The 15675-nt window shown below is 44.7% G+C and overlaps 1 protein-coding gene across 2 annotated transcripts in view; it reads right to left on the bottom strand.

Moving 5' to 3' along the window:
* Positions 1 to 15675, bottom strand: part of LOC147017440 (transcription factor HIVEP2-like) — a 97392-nt gene that overhangs the window by 9740 nt on the left and 71977 nt on the right. For both annotated transcript variants that reach the window (XM_085847100.1, XM_085847101.1), the window contains exon 3: positions 1498 to 1628. In XM_085847100.1, coding sequence (XP_085703226.1) covers positions 1498 to 1628 — 131 coding nt within the window. The remainder of the gene's footprint in view (positions 1 to 1497; positions 1629 to 15675) is intronic.

The following is a 15675-nucleotide window of genomic DNA, read 5'->3' as shown; positions in this document are numbered from 1 at the left end:
TTCTCTCTCTCTCCACTCCTTACACTCTCCCAACACCTCTCTTCATATCCCCTCCTCCCCCCTCTCTCTTCCTTTTCTCGATTTTAATTTAGAAAATAAAAGTCAACTACTTCTTCTGTGCATACATAATAAAAAGATGGCCACGAAGCAGAAATCTTGAACGCAAAGTTGTAAGACCGAGTCTGTGCCAAACTGCAAAGTACCCTCTTATTGTACAAGTTATTCACCTGATTTCATGTGATTTTTGCCTCGTAATTTCCAGAAATGATGCAGAATGACAAGTCGTCAAGCAAAGGTGTGTTCGACTTTTCGTGGACCATGGCATTCCATGGTTATGACCTGTATTGATGTAATGATTCACAAAAAAAAAACAATGGTTCATGGTGTACATGAGACAAATGCTTCGTTATTCCATCGGGTTCTGCCTGTGTCAGTGTTGACTACTACTTACTACTGCTACTACTACTTATTTAATGTCACCAATTACTCCCACCTTCTTGAAGGGTTGCTTGGAGAACGATGTTGGACCAGGTTTTTTTTCATGGACAAGCTGACCCAGGCCAAATGTTCAATTGAAGGTGATTTGGCAAGGATTTTGTAGAATGCCGTGGATAACTCACTCTTAGCAAACAATGCCATGGAGTCTTTGACATACGCCAAAGACCACTGCTGGCAGATGGATCTTTCGACTTCACGCCCTTCCGATGAATGTCGCACACGATGATGCATCACGCTGGATGTTATCCACCAGGGTGAGAGTTTATAGCTGGGTGGAGATTCGAACCCGGACTAGATAGCTCAGAGGAGAGAGTGCATACATCCTATTAAGCTATCTTGCCAGCCCCATTGCAAAGAAAAATCACCATAAGAAAATATATAATTCCTATTGTACGAGTACATGCATTGTACTGTGAAAAGTGAGTTGTATTACCTGTGTTTGACCTGTACTTACCTGGAGATAACTACAACAATAAACAACAACAACAACAACAACAACAACAACAAAAATAGCCTTCAGTTGCATTTACCCAAGCTTTGTGTTTTTGTTAATCTCATAATCTGAATTTTGTCAGGTGCATTTGGAGGAAATCCAGGTACACTTGTTCTTCTTCTTTCGTATGCATGCAGCAAATTGCTGCGGGTCGCAGAAGTTGCTGCGGGCGTGGCCGTGCCGTTGATGCAGTGCCCCCCCCCTGTGGGTTGCATCAGGAATTTGTAACTTGTTCAGGGTGCCGGCGACAGCTCGCCTACTCTTCACGAAGGACACCATGGGATCCGTAACGTCCACCGAATAATGCCGAGAGATGGGACGTCCAGTAAAATGAGACGGCGCATGCATTGACGCCTCACGACGAATGCAGAACACCAGGATGACAGTTTATAGCTGAGTGGAGATTCGATGCCAGGTGAGATAGCTCAGATGCGAGTATCTAGGCACGCAGAAGATAATATGTACTAAGAAATACAGATTTTCCCAGCCCCATGTGACATGCTCACCCGCCCTCAAAAATGCGGAGTCGTTGCGTCTGTCGACCATCACTGGTGATTACACTCAACGCTGAGCCCTTTCTGTTGTCACTCTGTCGGCTCGCAGAATTCAAAAAGACAGATGTTTCTTCTGAATGCATCTGCGTGCGAGGAATAACACAACAATGAAAATGTTGAATCATTGACAAAAGACTGATGAGCCTAATGTGATTGTCAAAAAAAAACTCAACATTTATTCCAACTATGGTATTTGCATTAACAAAATGTATTAATCCCAGAAATCGATCCACCTGAGACTTTCTATGACAAAGAGGTTTTGAGAAATCGAGAAAAGAAATGTCGATGCAAAGGGAGAAAGAACTGATTAACCAGTTGGTGAGGTTACCGTCCGATGCCTGCGTTTTCTACCGATGCCTCCGTTATCTGAAAAAATTACATTTCCTTCGATTTTAAAGACCACAAACATAGATGGAATGACTGCTGCAACTACTGATTGGAATAATCTGTGTAATGATTGGAAACATCATGTGATGAAGCAGAGAATGATACATAGCAACATGATAGCTTTACACATGCGGTAGTACCAACAAACACATTCGACACACAAGATGACCATGACCAATCCTCCAAATCCCTGAGGGTGAACGTGTAATGTCCTACCCTACACAAGTACTTCCCTGAACATTGAACTAGTCAGTCTCTTCTGGAAAAATGACAGAATATCTGTTGCCCCCACCCCCTCTTTAACCCCTAAATCGACTCTTTTTCTCCCTCTCCCTTCCTCTCATTCTTTCCCCAAAATAGCTGCTTTTAGCAGCCCCAAAACAAGGATTGCATTGGCTGGTTTTCCCTTGCTTTCCCAGCATTACTCATGGCAGAAATTTGTAACTTGTTCTTGCTACTGGGAACAACTTGCCGAATCTTCTCAAAAGATGCCGGAGGGATCTCAGCCGTACTGATACCGAGCGGTCGGGACATTCCACCCAGCAGAACGTCCGTCCGAGGGACGGTACACTTTGTGATGCAACACCCTTCCTGCAAAGCACCAATCTGACAGTATATAGTCAGTCCTGAAATATAACCCACATTAGGTAGCTCAAAGGTAAGTGTGCTACCTCCGCGCTATCCCTTTGTACTCCAAACCCCAGTAACACTGCAAAATCTCCCTTCCCTCCATTCACTCCTATCCCATTGCAACCTTCTTCTCTCCGTTTTTCTCCTCCTTTCCTTAAAACTCCCTTAAACCCCCAGCCTCTTCATGTGCGAAGTCTAAATGCTCAGATTGCTTAAAGGAAGGAAAGACAAAGAAAAGCTCACCCTCCAAATCAGATGACGAGCAGAACCAATGGGGACTTTGCCAAAAGAAACAAAACAATTCCTTGACTGCCCAGAGAGATGGAGTACTTTTCAATAGCCAAAAGTGTCTAGATTTTCATCAGGGACACACTGCGTGCACACGAGGTTGATTGATGGCATGGAGAGATCTTCTGCCAAATTCAGGCTGTTAAAGAAGTTCCGTTGAAACCTCTCAAGACTAATCGTCTTTTTCTGTGCTGTTCTTCAACTCGTGTGTTGGCATCGGCTGGTTTCATTAGTCACATCATGACACGGTTTATACGGGGTTTTAAGCCTGATTTTTGTATTTTGAACCCATGCCAGATAAGTTGAGAAACAGTTTATACATTTACAGATTGAAAATATCTGATTAAAATTAGTTTAGTGCTTGATGTTGCCATATTGATATAGTGCGGCAGTAAACAGACATTCGCACATGCTGATGAGTGGGGACATCTCCACGGGACATTACCATTGGAACATCACTTTATAAGGGGCAGCGTACAATGGTCACATGGATTTGCATAAGTTTATGCTAACAACAGTCCCTGGACAGTGATGCTTCCTTGAAGAGTTCCATCCAAAAGTAATAAGCTTGTTAAAATACCTGAGATAAACAGATCGAATGAGGATGAACATCTCAGTGCGGTTGGAGGAAAGGTACACAGTCACCTCCTTGCGTTATGAACTACCTAAATATTATGGAGGTGTCACACAAGGAGCAGGTGGTTTTGCCAGATCAATGCAAAGTGATCCTCGAGAGGTCCTTCGGCCTATAACTGCAGATTACTGCTCGCCAGCTTGGCTCCAAATCCTCGAATCCCTTATGTTTGTTCAGCACAATTTGGGTTTGAAATGACTCTTTGAGAACATGCCAAAATGCACGAAGACTTCTCTCCTCATTTTAGGTCAAGTTACTGAATAGCCCTTTGAATTGCGACCATGAATCGCGTGTTAAACTTACGGTTGTCATAGCACAATGAAACCAGAAGACAAGGAAACTCCATGTTCGTCTGGAAGCCAAAAGACATTAAAAGTTTGACCCCAACGTTTACGGTTTATATTTCCGTGAGGGGCTACTTGGAAGGCAAGTGAATCTGGCCCGTGTTCACGCATTTTCGAGTCAAAGACGGACGAATTCCTTTCGGATGTCTTTCCTGAGCCAGCGAAAAACATCCAATGTTCATTTTACACCAAAGTACATTACTTGATGCCAAGAAAAGCTAGTAATGGTGCAACAAAACTCTACACTTGGAAGTTTTGGAATGCAGGCGAAGTGTTCCGATGTTACTTCATCTCCTGGAGGGGTTAAGTGCTAATCTGAGGATGACTGCAATTTCCATAGATTTTTCTAAATATTTACCCTATTCGTAATTGGCTTTCACTTGGCTTCCTCAATTTATCTGGTATGGGTTCAATGCCTGGTGTTGGCTTAATGGTTAGGGTGGTGGGCTTTGGATCTTGCTCAGCTGTTGAATTAATACCAGGTGGGGTTGACTCTACTGTCATCCTTCCGAGGTCAGCAACAAGAGTGCCAGCTTGTTGGTATCCTGTGTCGGAGTGGCGACCCGTCCAGGATTGTGCCCAATAGCCAAGGAGACTGCTTAAGCAGCACCAATGCTCCGAACAAAGTATGCTCCCAATCTCCTCCACTGGGGAACCAAAGGGACAAAGGAAAACTTTCCTTTCCATCTGGGGAAAAATCAAACGATTACAACTTCCGCCACTTACTTAATTGCTGTTAACTCTTCAGGAAATTATTCTTGCAAGTGTTGTCTGCGTTACAATGATATGGTGTCTCAAATACCGTAATCAGGTTAACATTATATAGGTACGAGGTAGCTTTGTTTCAGCCTTCCAGCTGATCCACCACCATCCACATCATCAAAATGTCCAAATGTCACTTTTTTGCGTTACCAAAAACAGCCACAATTCCAATTCACAGTCAGATGGCCGCACGCATTTCAATTGCTCTTGTTAAGAAATTATTAACAGGATTGAGGCTCGTGGAAGAGCGAGGTGACAGGGAAATGACAATGAAGCAATGCGGGCAAGCGCTGTAAAAAAAAAAAAACATGACCAAGGGAATGACCAAACAGGAAAAGAGGAAATAGGAGGGAAGGAAACATAGTAATCTGCAAGTAAGAGGGTTTGGTTAGGCAGGATAAATGTGGGGTAAAAAATGTGGGTAAGGATGGGGGTGACGTGTGATGTCGGTGCACTGCCTGCTCGAAGCCATGGGTGTAAGAGTGGGATATAATGGTCTCAGGAATGCAGTTTCACAGATGGGAGCAATGGGGAAACAAAAGTTGAGGTGTGCAGTCAGCCTGGATTTTGGAAGTTTAACTAGGAGGGTGGTACCAGAAGAAAGTGTGCATCTGGGGTTGCAGGGGAGGGTCAGAGGATTGAGAAAGCAGATGGAGCTAGATCTATCAAAAGCAGAGACCACCAACCCATCTGCGATGTGAGACCAGGCATTGTGCTTTCAGCCTCATCATGAGGTATGCCAGTAATATCCACCTGAATTTAGGAGAGACAGATGTGATGCTGGGGTGCCGGCCCATAGGAGAGAGCAGTACTCCATTGAGCTCTGGACAAAGGACGAGGTGCATTAAGCTGTGAGTGGTTCTAATGTTTCCAAGAAAAACTTCGATCAATGAAAAAACCTTAGTCTGCGGCTGGTTTTCGAGGCTATCTTTGCTTTGTGGCCAGCCCAGGAGACCGCCCCGCCCGTCGCAATCACTGGCGAGTGGGTCGATGAGTGCACCGGACTCGCCTATTAAAATCTGTGAAGGTGTTAATGTGTGTGAGGGAAGTGTGCACGTTGATAAACTCGAAGGAGATGAAAGTCATGACAAAGTATCCATAGGGGAACCTTCGGATGGATCATGCTGTCGAGAGCAAGAAGAGTCTAGAACATGTAACAATTGATGGGTGAAATGGAGGCAAACATTCCATGGCTTGGCGTAATCCATGTTGGACTATTGTCTCAGTGAATGGTCATTGATATCGGATGTTTTGTCCGTGAATGGGGAATTAAAAGTGGGCAGATTCATCACTTTAAATATGAAGCGGGGCGACGTATGTCTCACGGTTCCATAGGACATGCACATTACCCTCATGCTTTGGGAGCTCAGTGCATACACCTTGCGACCATTTGAATACACATTGGCTGTTGTGATGCCAAACAGGCCGACGGCTTCTAAAAGTACATCTCAACCTGAGGTGTACAAAACTATTAGCTTGGCCAGCTATGGGAGAATAATGTTTTTGCTATATGATGACACAATGGAACATGGAGAAAGTGTTTTGCAGAGGGATATCCGGATTGCCTGCGTTTGTGTTCAGCATTCACGGCAACTTGGTATCACAGTGGCGAAAGTCCATAATATAACACCTATGGTGAGAAAGGCAAGTGGATGCAAGAGATGATGTTGATGGATAAGAATGTAAAAAGGTGTAACAAAAAAAACGAAAAACGTTAGTCTGCAGCTTGTTTTGGAGGCTATCTTTACTTTGTGACTTGTCCAGGAAAGGTCATGGTTGATGGTGATGCCTAGAAGTTAAAGAGACTGAAGCTCTTCCAGTTTCTGAGCATGGTAATAAAGAAGTGGGTTAGTTTGACAATCCTTCCAGAGCGACAGGGTGAGATTGGGAAAATTTTTGAAGGATGGAAGACCATGTTCCATTTATCACATGAGCATCAAATCAACTCAAGATCAGCAGAGAGTGATGAAGCCAAACAGAGAGATGGTGGTACTGTACGACACATCGTGGGGTCATCTGCAAAAAAGGAAGACACGGTTTTGCAGAGCATTGGAGAGGTTATTATGAAGACGAGGATCAACACTGCACCTAGGGCTGCCTTGGGGCACTTCTGCCTCCACTTGGAGAGAGGAGGAGAGGGTTCCATTGATAGCAGCTTGTTGATGGCATGAATGGATGAAGTCAGAAATCCAGGAATGAAGGCAGCCTTGTATGCCACAGGCAGAGAGCATGGCAAGCAACGCTGGATGCCAGACTTTGTCGAATACTCGATATATGTCCGTCCTAGGAGATGGTTCTGAGCTCATATATGAGATTTAAGGCCTCAAACAATTGCTGAGAGGTGAACAGCAGCGTGTCGAGAGTTGCGACGGGGACAGAAATCCAAACTGATGGTCAAATATCAGGATGTTTGAAAACATAAAAAGGTTGATGCCACCAGCAATGATTGATACCAAAACCTTGCTAATAATTGAAAGTAAGATTACTGATCTATAGTCAATATGATCTGTTTTTGCACTTTTCTTGTAGAGGAGTGATGTTTGTTGACTTCCAGGCAGATGGGAGGTGGTTAAAGCAGGACAAGCTTTTATCTCTCTCTCTCTCTCTCTCTCTCTCTCTCTCTCTCTCTCTCTCTCTCTCTCTCTCTCTCTCTCTCTCTCTCTCTCTCTCTCTCTCTCTCTCTCTCGCCCCGTCTGTCTGTCTCTCTCTGTCTCTCTCTCTCTCTCTCTCTCTCTCGCCCCGTCTGTCTCTCTGTCTCTGTCTCTCTCTCTCTCTCTCTCTCTCTCTCTCTCTCTCTCTCTCTCTCTCTCTCTCTCTCTCTCTCTCTCTCTCTCTCTCTCTCTCTCTCTCTCTCTCTCTCTCTCTCTCTCTCTCTCTCTCTCTCTCTCTCTCTCTCTCTCTCTCTCTCTCTCTCTCTCTCTCTCTCTCTCTCTCTCTCTCTCTCTCTCTCTCTCTCTCTCTCTCTCTCTCCCTCTCTCTCTCTCTCTCTCTCTCTCTCTCTCTCCCTCTCTCTCTCTCTCTCTCTCTCTCGCAGCCTGTGGCTGCTGGTTGCATCATTGGTTGGGACGTGGCTATGCCTCTGATGCAGTGTCCCCCTTACCAGTACACTGGTACTCATTTTGCTGACCTCAGAAGGATGAAAGGCTGAGTCAACCTCCTGGTGTATATTTATTCGGCAGCCAACAGGGCTTGAACTCAGGACCCTCGGATCCCAAGCCGCCACCCTAACCACAAAGCCAACACCAGGCTTAGGACAAGCTGAAGAGTGCAGACAGAGGAGAGTACACAGAGCTGGGTTTGAAAAGCTAACAGCAGCAGAACAACATTTCAGAAGTAAAACTAACATTAATATGTGTTTTTCATTATTCGTACATTAATTCTTAAGAATGGTTGAGTCTATAGTCAGAGGTAGGAGGAGAGGAGATTGGGACCATACTCTGTGCAGGGTGTTGATGCTGCTTAAGCAGTCCCCTTGGCTATGAGTGTGGTATGAAGAGTCACTGAAACAGCTTCCATAGGATTTTTGGGATAAAATTGATTTTTTTTTGCTGTATTGGGTTGATTTGAAGTCCTGCTACTGGAAAATGATGGAGTTCAAATTTTCTGACCCCTCGACCCCCCTGTGGGGGCCCTTTTTCGTCCCGGGACCCCACCCCCACTCCCGCCCCCCGGACTGACCCCTCGCCTGTCTTCGCTAATAACGATTCAATTTTCACAATCTTTAGGTCGTTTTAGGGGTTTTAGATCATACTGACTCCATTTATGATACTCTCGAAGTGACCGGAAGTGGTTATTAGCGACTTCCAGTGGCTACTACAGATTTCCAGTGACAATCAGCGTCATACTCAGGATCCTTTTCATGCGAGCCAAAAACATAATAATGTAGTTCCTCTTTGTAGGGGTTTCAGGACACGAGAAAACGAATGGTGAAGTTAATTTTGTGATCAGACTGACCTGTGATAAGACAAGGTCACTTTACGTTTAATAAGGAATATTGATGTTCATGATTTTGTGTGCTTTTAGGTGAGATGCTGACCCGGAATGAGGACAATCAAGATCATCTAACTTCCCTGTTACTCGATAAGGTCACTTTGAGAAATATTGTTACAATGTTCATGTGTTTCTGTTGTGTGTGCTTTCAGGTGGGAAGTTTTGCTGCTACGACCACGATTAGGACCATAGAGCAGTCATGTCTGAAAGGAACTGTGTGTGTGTGTGTGTCATCTGCAATAAGGACGCAACCTCAAGCAAGAGACTGATAAACAATCCTGATATGGTTGATGAACTTGTTTCCTGTTGTAAAGTGCGCTTGTCTTTAGGTGAATCTGGCATCAAACAACTTACTGATCACTTAGTTGGTCTGAGTGAATCTGAATGTAAATTGGTGTATAACCATAGGGAATGTCGGAAACCCATTGTTAACAAGAGCATGATCGAACGACTCCGGGGTAAGCACGAACGGTCGGATTCCCCTGCATGCCCTGTGCGAAGGCCTGGTTGCCCTTCCACTGCCCTTGACTGTGCCCGGCCTAAAGGGACAAAAACCATCTCAAAAGCAGAGGTATGTTTGTTCTCAACCTGCAGCTTCTGTCCCAACGACACTAAAGTACCTCTCCACCGTGTTTTTTTTCCGACAGGATGGGTGACAATTTCCTCGAGATAAAGCTCAAGACTCAGGATGGCCATGTCCGAACTTGCGTGTCAGAGCTCGAGGACGCTGGGGATGCTTCTGCTCTTGAAAAGTACTATCATAGACAATGCTTGCGGTCTGCTCAGCACACCTTTACTCCTGTAGAGCATAGTAATGTTGAGCTCATCCACTCTGTATATGATGAACAATTGCTCCTCTCCGTTCAAAACACACTTTCTGATGATGAGGTTATCCTCAGTATGGCTGAGGTGAACGATGCATACTTGTCAATTTTGAAAAGATATCAGGTGGAAGTAAATGAGATGGGAAACTACCGCAAGCACCTGAAAAAGCTTATTTCTGAATGCCTTCCAAATGTTCAGTTCTTTAAGTCTTTGCAGAAAAATGAGCCTGACAACCTCGTCTTCCCAACAGCAGTTAGCAAGGCGATGGACCTTCGGTCTGCACTGCTCGATGATGGCGAAGCAATTGGCTACTTGAGGAAAATGGCTAACATGTTACGAGAAGAAATGACGCAGCACCGAAAATGGTCGTTCAATGGCAGCCTTGACGACTTTGAAAATCCTCCACTAGTTCAGTTCTTCTTAACACATCTCCTCTTTGGTCCTCATGTTCTCAAAGTTTCTGGAATGCACAATGATGAAGTGGACAAATCTGTCGATGTTGCTTACCAGTTTCTAATCCAAAATACTCAGAGCCATCGACAGGTGAAGCATCAATCAAAGAAGAATGATGGGTTTCAGCAGACTGTCCAGACGCTCCTCTCAATCGGCCTACCTTTCACCATCCATTCCAGAGTACATGACAAGAGCCTCGTCAATAACCTCACAGAAGTGTACATTGGGAGTGACTACCGGAGGATCCTCGACTTTGAAAAGCGCGTGTAACAAGGTGTTCTTCAGCGGATGAACGAGAATGGTGGATTTTGTCCCCCAGATTTTGTGAACATCTGGTTTGCTGTGAAGAACATTGACCTCTTAGAAGACACACCAACTGGACGGAACATATTCAATGGTACAGTGGTCGTGATCAACCAGCGAGCAGAAGATGGAGAACCCGTCAACCAACCACTTGTGCTCCCAGAAAAGCTTGTTTCTCCTGCACCACGAGCCTTTAAAGTCAAATACCTGCAAGAGCCAATCATCAAAACCAAGCCAATACGTTTTGGGGTCAACCAACTGGGGAAACGAAAGTCTCTCATTTCAACAGAATTCACTCTCACCTGGGCCCTTGCTAATTACTTCGGTACAGATGGCAACACAAATGACCAACACGTAGAGCCTGAAAACCAACAGGAAACAGATCAACAGCAAAATAAGCCGAGACTCAAAATGTCCGAAATACTGCTGATTCTATTATTTCGCTGAAAGAACATATACCTAAGAGTGAGAAGTTTGCAAAGGACAGAGTGATGCCAACTTGGACTGCTACTAAGTCTCTGCTATTATCACGCTCCTCGTAGAATCATGGACTGACTAACACAGAGGTAATTGTTCCACTGTTCATGACCTCGCCCACAGACAATGGAACCCTATATACTGTTCTGATGTTGACTCAGGGCATATCTGCTTTTGTGGTCGGTCCTGAGAGAAGAGTCCTCATAATGCTCGATCTGGATCTTTACAGCCGTGCCCTCAAGATTCAGCAGTCAGATGGGAACAAACGCTGGCTCCTCCTACCAGGTGTTCTGCATATTGGATTTACTTGCCTGCATACTCTTGGCAAAACGATTAACAGAAGTGGAATAGATACATGTGCCATTGAAAGTGGCACATACACTTCTGCAGCTCTTCGTGGAATCTATGGCAGCAAGGCATACAAGCGAGGCGTTGAGTATCACATTACAACCAGCCTGGCGATCATGATGATGAGGTTTGACACCATTTCTGCCACCCTTCCACCTGGACCTCTCCGTGTCCAATGCAGCGCTCTCAAGAAGGCTCTCCACGAGCGCAGTTCAGATATGGTTGAGATCTACAACAATCTCCAATCCTCATACTCAGAGAATGTCAAGCTGCTTGAAGACGAAAAAGACATAGGAGAGCTCACACAGTTTCTCATGCAGTACCTCGAGCAGGTAGAGAGCCTTCTGCATCTTATCGGTGCATGTCGCTCGGGTGACTGGGAAGGTTATTTGGCTGCACTAGAGAACGTCATCAAGTATTTCTTCGCACACAATCACCTGAATTATGCACGCCTCATGCCTGTCCATCTTGCTCAAATGAACGCTCTGGAACAGGATGACCCTGCTACATGGGAAGCACTGAAGTCAGGTGACTTCGTTGTGGCAAAAATCAGAGGTTCTCTTCATTCACCTTTTTACTGACCAAACTCTGGAGCAAGAAATCAAGTTGTTGAAGCGTCATGGCAGGATGGTTGGATTGAGTCAAGATGAAGCTGCTCTGGACCGACTTCTTACCATCACACCTCATCTCACTCATATAGTAAAGCAGTTCCTCCACAGCTTCCCTCGAGCCTCCAGCTCATCTGAACGAAGTGAACACTACCAGCTTTCCGGTGCTGTTGCTGTCAGGTTAAGAGAAAATGCTCTGAAGCTCCGTCACTCCATCGAGCTGCATTGTGGGGGCAATCCATTCACAGAAAAGTGTCCTCTGAAGAGCCTGGTATCCTCCGCTCTTGTACCAGATGTTGCAAAAGATGACATTCTGCACTTTGCAGAAAAGGGACAGAAGCGCTTTGAGGAATTCGGCCATGACAGATTGTTGCCCACATCAATACTCTCAGTTTCGGACCCAATTAAGAAGTTCAAGCTAATATAAAGACCTTCTCAAACTGTACAGATAAAACTTGAGTCGGCGTGGATGACAAGGTCATCTGGTGGTGTGAGGAGCGTGAACTTCTGGGCAGATTCCTTATTATTCAAGGAAGTCACCCTGAGCTGGTACCAAAACTGGAGGAGACTGTTGGGGAATATGAGATGTCTGTAGTGCCATGCTCTCATTGCTCTGTTGACGGTTCTCTTTATATCCCAGCTGACAAGGCCAGTCTGATGCACGCTGTTGAAGGAGCTAAGGCTCAACCACTTCTATTTACCACTCTTCTCGATACAGCACCAACGAGTCCACCACCTAAAGTTCTCATTGTTGATGCCATGGCTGTGCTTCAGAGCATGAAGAAAACGCCGACCATGCAGAAGCTCTCTGACCTTCAAGTGGCATTCATCAAGCGCATTGAGTTCATGATGGTCGGCTACAACGAGGGTCGAGTGGTCTTTGACCGTTACCAGGATCAGTCTCTGAAAAACAAGACTCGCCAAAAGAGAGCCGTGACATCTATAGAATTTCAAATTCATCCAGAAATGAAACTCATCATGTCTCTCAAGGAGATTTTATCTGCCTCAAGGACCAAAAGTAGCCTCACATGTATGTTCGCTGAGGGTTTGATGCAACATTTCTCCAGCAGCAACAACATCAAGCTGATCGTCGTGTACGACACCAACAACAAGGGCTGTGATTTTGAGGAAGATCATTCACACGAAGAGGCTGATACACTGATTCCTCATCAAGTCCACACCTCTGTAGCTGAGAGTGATTGGCAGGAAGTATGTGTTTGGTCACCTGACACTGATGTCCTCACGCTTCTCTTCGACCTGGTCTCTTGTGGACGGCTTGGAACTCGCACTCGTCTCAAGTTTTTAACTGGCAAGGGCACAAAATACAGAGAAATTGATGTGGTGGAGCGAGTTCAAGTGATTGGACGTCATAAGTGTCAAGGCCCGATTGGACTCCACAACTTCTCTGGTGCTGACTGGGGTGGGAAATTTGTGGGTATCACCAAGAAAACCTGGGTTGGTGCATACATGAAGCTTGATGAAGATGACTCAGCTATCAACTGATTCCGGGAGCTCGGTAAAGGTCCTATTCGAACTGAGCTAGTCAATGGTGAACTGCCACCACAAGTCAAGGGTTTGGAGAAGTTCATATGCCATGTATACTGTTCCACAGGTCCCATAACTCTGCCAGCATTGAGATGGGAACTGTTTCGCTCCAAGAACTTGGAAGGAGAGATGCTGCCCCCAACTCACGCTGCCTCGCTACCCCATATCACCCGAGCAAATTATATTGCCATGCACGATAAATCATACCAGGCCAACTGCCCAGATCCTCCTGCTCTTAAACACAATGGCTGACAATTAGAGAAAGGAGTCTATGTTCCTGTGAGGTGTCTCAATCTCCCCACTCCTCGAGCTGTAATTGAACTCACCAAAATGTGCATGTAAAGCAGGTTGCATAGGAAGGTGCAGTTGTTGCAAGAACGGCCTGCCTTGTACTCCACTCTGCAAATGTTATACAAGGGAATGTGCAAATGTAATAAGGGAAGATGTGCACGAGGATGAGGTTGATGAATAAGCTGTCATCTTGAATTAGTTTCCATGAAAAACTATCTAAACTGTTCTGTATGTTTTTGTTCTTGATGTATCCCTTTGTTTTTATTTGTATCTGTTCGCTTATTAAACGTTTGTGCAACTTAAAAAAATATTATGTGTTTATACATCTCATCACAGGTCAGTCTGATCACAAAAATAACTGCACCAATCATTTTCCCATGCCTAAAAACCCCTAGAAAGAGGTACTACATGACTATGTTTCTGGCTCGTATGAAAAGGACCCTGAGTATGACGCCGAATGTCAACGGAAATCTGTAGTAGCCACTGGAAGTCGCTCACAGCCACTTCCGGTCACTTCGAGAGTGTCATAAATGGAGTCAGTATGATCTAAACCCCATTAAACGACCCAAAGATCATGGAAATTGAATCATTATTAGCGAAGATAGGCGAGGGGTCAGTCTGGAGGGTCCCAGGACGAAAGGGGGGGGGGGTCGAGGAGTCGGAAAATTTGAACCCCATCATTTTCCAGTCGTAGGACTCCAAATCAACCCAATACAGCAAAAAAAATCAATTTTAGCACAAAAATCCTACGGGATGACATGTCATACCACACTATATTGGGCACAATCCTGGACGGGTCGCCACTCCGACACAGTATACCAGCATGCTGGCACTCATTTTGCCGACCTCAGACGGATGACAGGCCGAGTTAACCCCACGTGGTATTAATTCAACAGCTGAGCAGAATTTGAATTCAGGACCGGAGGATCCAAAGCCCACCACCCTAACCATTAAGCCAACACCAGGCATAGTCATAGGTGAAATCTATCAAAAGGATCGCTTTTGAGTAAATATGCAGTAAGCACAATACTTCAATGTATTTTGTTCACCTTGGTGAGAGCAGAGGATCATCTGCGTGTTGGGTGAAGTGAGAGAAGGCAGTAAATGGGGAGGATAGCAAAAAAAAGATCATGTAAGAAGAATGGAAGAAGCAGGGATAAAAGGAAAATGATGTTGAAAATATGAGGGAATGGAAGAGGTTGACAAGTAGGATGTATCTTTGTGATGCAGCCTCAGGGACCGGTCCATCAAACATCTCATTTTACCTCCACCACCGAAGGTGGATGGAGGTTGTGTTTTCACCCATTTGTCTGTTTGGCGATCTGTTTATTACTTGTTACTTGGCGAAATCTTTTTGGCCAAGTATGTTGGTCTGTAGCGTTTGTCTGTCTGTTTGTCTGTCTGTCAAGTGATTTTGGCCACAGTTTTCAAGCAATCGTTCTGCATTTTTTGTGAGTAATTGACCGGTCAAGGAGAGCAACGCTTAATTTTGGTGAAGATCCCAATCTGGATCCGGATCTGAGAATTCTTTAAGTGATTCTTCACTGTTGAGTGATGGGACCATAAGCTATATATAGCAGGATATCACAAAAAGTTGTGACGGATTCGGACAAAACTTGGTGGATGAGTTGTGTCGCTGACAAGAACAAGCCGATTCGATTTTGGTTCAGGTCCAGATCCAGATCCTGCTTATCAGTGGGATACAAAACATAAACTGTTCAGCCTGGCGGAGATATGTGCTCTACCGAGCGCCGTTCTAGTTCTGTCTGTAATATGTAGATGTCGCATTGTTTCCATCAAACCTGTTCCTCAATCATGTAGTTGGTCACCTGGCTTAGGTGAACATTTACCACCAATGAAATAATTAAAAGAGAAAATTACCTTGGTTATATGGCAAACAATTTAATGCAGTCAGGCATCATTTGTAAACATCAACGATTTCATATTTGTCTTTCGCGTCCTGATGCTATATGGAGCACAATTTATCATGTTGACAAGTACGTATTACAATAGACCACCAAACTGAATGTTTGACAATTTGAATGGGCATTTATTATACAGCTCCCATTAACAAAAATATGTTAAGTGCAATCACAGAAAAGGATGTCTCATATTCCAGTTGAGATTTACGATAAGTTTCAAGAGGACAATGTGCTAATCAGCACATTGAAAATCTTAAACAATACTGGGTTCATCCAGCAAAAACATGTTAAACACTCGCATATAACATGTGGAGAGGAAAATG

The sequence above is a fragment of the Eptatretus burgeri genome, chromosome 11 (genome assembly GCF_056783735.1).
Source record: "Eptatretus burgeri isolate ZD-2024b chromosome 11, Ebu_testis_v1, whole genome shotgun sequence".
In the NCBI taxonomy this organism is placed as follows: Eukaryota; Metazoa; Chordata; class Myxini; order Myxiniformes; family Myxinidae; genus Eptatretus; species Eptatretus burgeri.
The sequence above is the reverse complement of the archived record's forward strand: the minus strand, read 5'-3'. Positions and strand labels throughout refer to the sequence as shown.